Source organism: Amphimedon queenslandica, unplaced genomic scaffold (assembly GCF_000090795.2).
Source record: "Amphimedon queenslandica unplaced genomic scaffold, v1.1 AMPQUscaffold_6428_Cont21613, whole genome shotgun sequence".
Taxonomy (NCBI): domain Eukaryota; kingdom Metazoa; phylum Porifera; class Demospongiae; order Haplosclerida; family Niphatidae; genus Amphimedon; species Amphimedon queenslandica.
Window position 1 is genome coordinate 1 of NW_003553280.1, and position 1871 is coordinate 1871.

A 1871-nucleotide genomic window follows, 5' to 3' on the forward strand; every position below is an offset into this window, starting at 1 on the left:
TCACTAACCGTCTCAAGAGCAAATATCATAATCTTCTGTCCATCAACTGCCACAACTTTACTGTAACAATTTGGCTAAAGAGAGAAAGAGAGAAAAACAGGCAATAAACACAATAACCATGGAAACCAACAAACTCCACCCACCTCACAAGAATGATTAATGAATCGAACCATGTTTCCGGACATTAATTGTCACGTCCACCACTTCATCACTGTCAATACGGAACATATAACACCCAATACCTTTACTCTCGTAGAACCGTTCCTGATAGTCAGTGAGGGTTGATCGTATTACAGTACCAGCGTATTCAATGACCATATCACCGGAGTCAATCTCCTGGAGACAGAACAGGCCCAGCCCATGAATATGGGAACCAAACACGCCCACATTCTCACGATACATCCATTGACACGCCCGGTAATGCATAGCAACGGGGACATCATTCTGAGGCTGATGATGACTAAAAAAGAAAAAATATATATATATATAATAAATTATTATTTCTTTGATTACGTATTGCTGTTTCCCTGACATTCAGCTTGTATCACTGCCATGTCAAGTGCCTCTGGATCAGGTTTAGGAGGATCAGGCCTCCATTGGGACATTAGGAAACTGAACATGTCTGACTCCGACCTTATACTGGAAGAGAATAATAATAAAATATTAATTTTAAATAATTATGTCCTGCTTTATCTTACTTACCCATTATAGCCTTCACTTCTAGCACAGCCAGTTCTATTAACAATCACCTTCTAATTATGATAATAATAAATTAATAATAATAATAATAAATAATTATAAATAAATAAAAATAATGACCACACCCATACCTTCTGTTGCAAGTTGGATATCTTCTCCGGTTGGTAATAAATGAATGTCTTTATCAATATTACCTGTGATCACAACTTTGTTACTATCATCACTTGTGATATTGGGACGACCTAAAATATAGAATAAAATTAATATTCAAACACATTAATAAGAATAGATCGACTAATTACCGTAGATCGGGAAATTTTCACCGTTAAAAAATTTTCACCATGTTACTAAGTGGTTAAAATTTGACACACGAAAATTTGAACATTGCGAATAATTAGAGCGAGTTAAAATTAAACACGTGGCCTTGAACGCAGCTGCACGGCTTTGCTTCGATATTTTAAACCACTTCACAACCTTCAAGACCCAAGAGGATCCCTTTCTACTCTTATTCCCTTCGATGTAATAAGGGAAATGAACAGGACAGTAGAAGAAGAAGAGAATGATTGTGGTCAAAATAGTAAGAAACACTGCAGCCCTTATCAGAAGTTTAGTGCTTCTGAACGTTCACAGATTGGCAAGTATGCCGTTCAACATGGAGCAACATCTGCCTCGAAATACTTTTCAAGGAAGCTGAAGAAACCTGTCATTCGAAGCACTGCTATGGTTTAATTTTTAACCGTGCTTAATTTTCACCACTAGTCATCCCGGCGAAAATTAAACACGCGAAAATTTCGCTGGTGAAAATAAATCTACACGAAAATTTCCCGATCTACGGTACAAGACAAAATCTACACTTACCTTTGACATGAAAATAAGCAGGTGCAAAGCATTCGTAATGGTTTCCACAAAAAATACATACGTCTATTCTATAAGTAAGATATTCTCGCCCATCAGCACCATCAATGGACAAGAGGGACAATGAAAAACTATTTTTACTCGTAGGCTTTTGTTCTAAGTAACTTAAAAGTTAGATCAAGCAAGCAAAACAATTTTTAGGCATTGAATATACTGGTCTTGCTAATATTATGGTCTGGCATTGAATACAATAATTATAATCTAACCTTCTTCTAGACATATCTTTGTTACAGCAAAATCACCTAGGTAACTTTTCT

The 1871-nt window shown here is 36.2% G+C and overlaps 1 protein-coding gene across 1 annotated transcript; it reads right to left on the reverse strand.

The window, feature by feature from the left end:
* Positions 1 to 8: 8 nt before the first annotated feature.
* LOC100641741 (histone-lysine N-methyltransferase 2B-like) lies at positions 9 to 1760 on the reverse strand (the record flags this gene model as incomplete). Its single annotated transcript, XM_020007628.1, is given in 7 exon segments — positions 9 to 74; positions 144 to 185; positions 187 to 460; positions 514 to 639; positions 703 to 752; positions 831 to 941; positions 1558 to 1760. Coding segments are annotated over 4 exon segments (489 nt in total), but the record flags the coding sequence as incomplete, so codon positions are not given.
* Between the last annotated feature and the right edge of the window lie 111 nt (positions 1761 to 1871).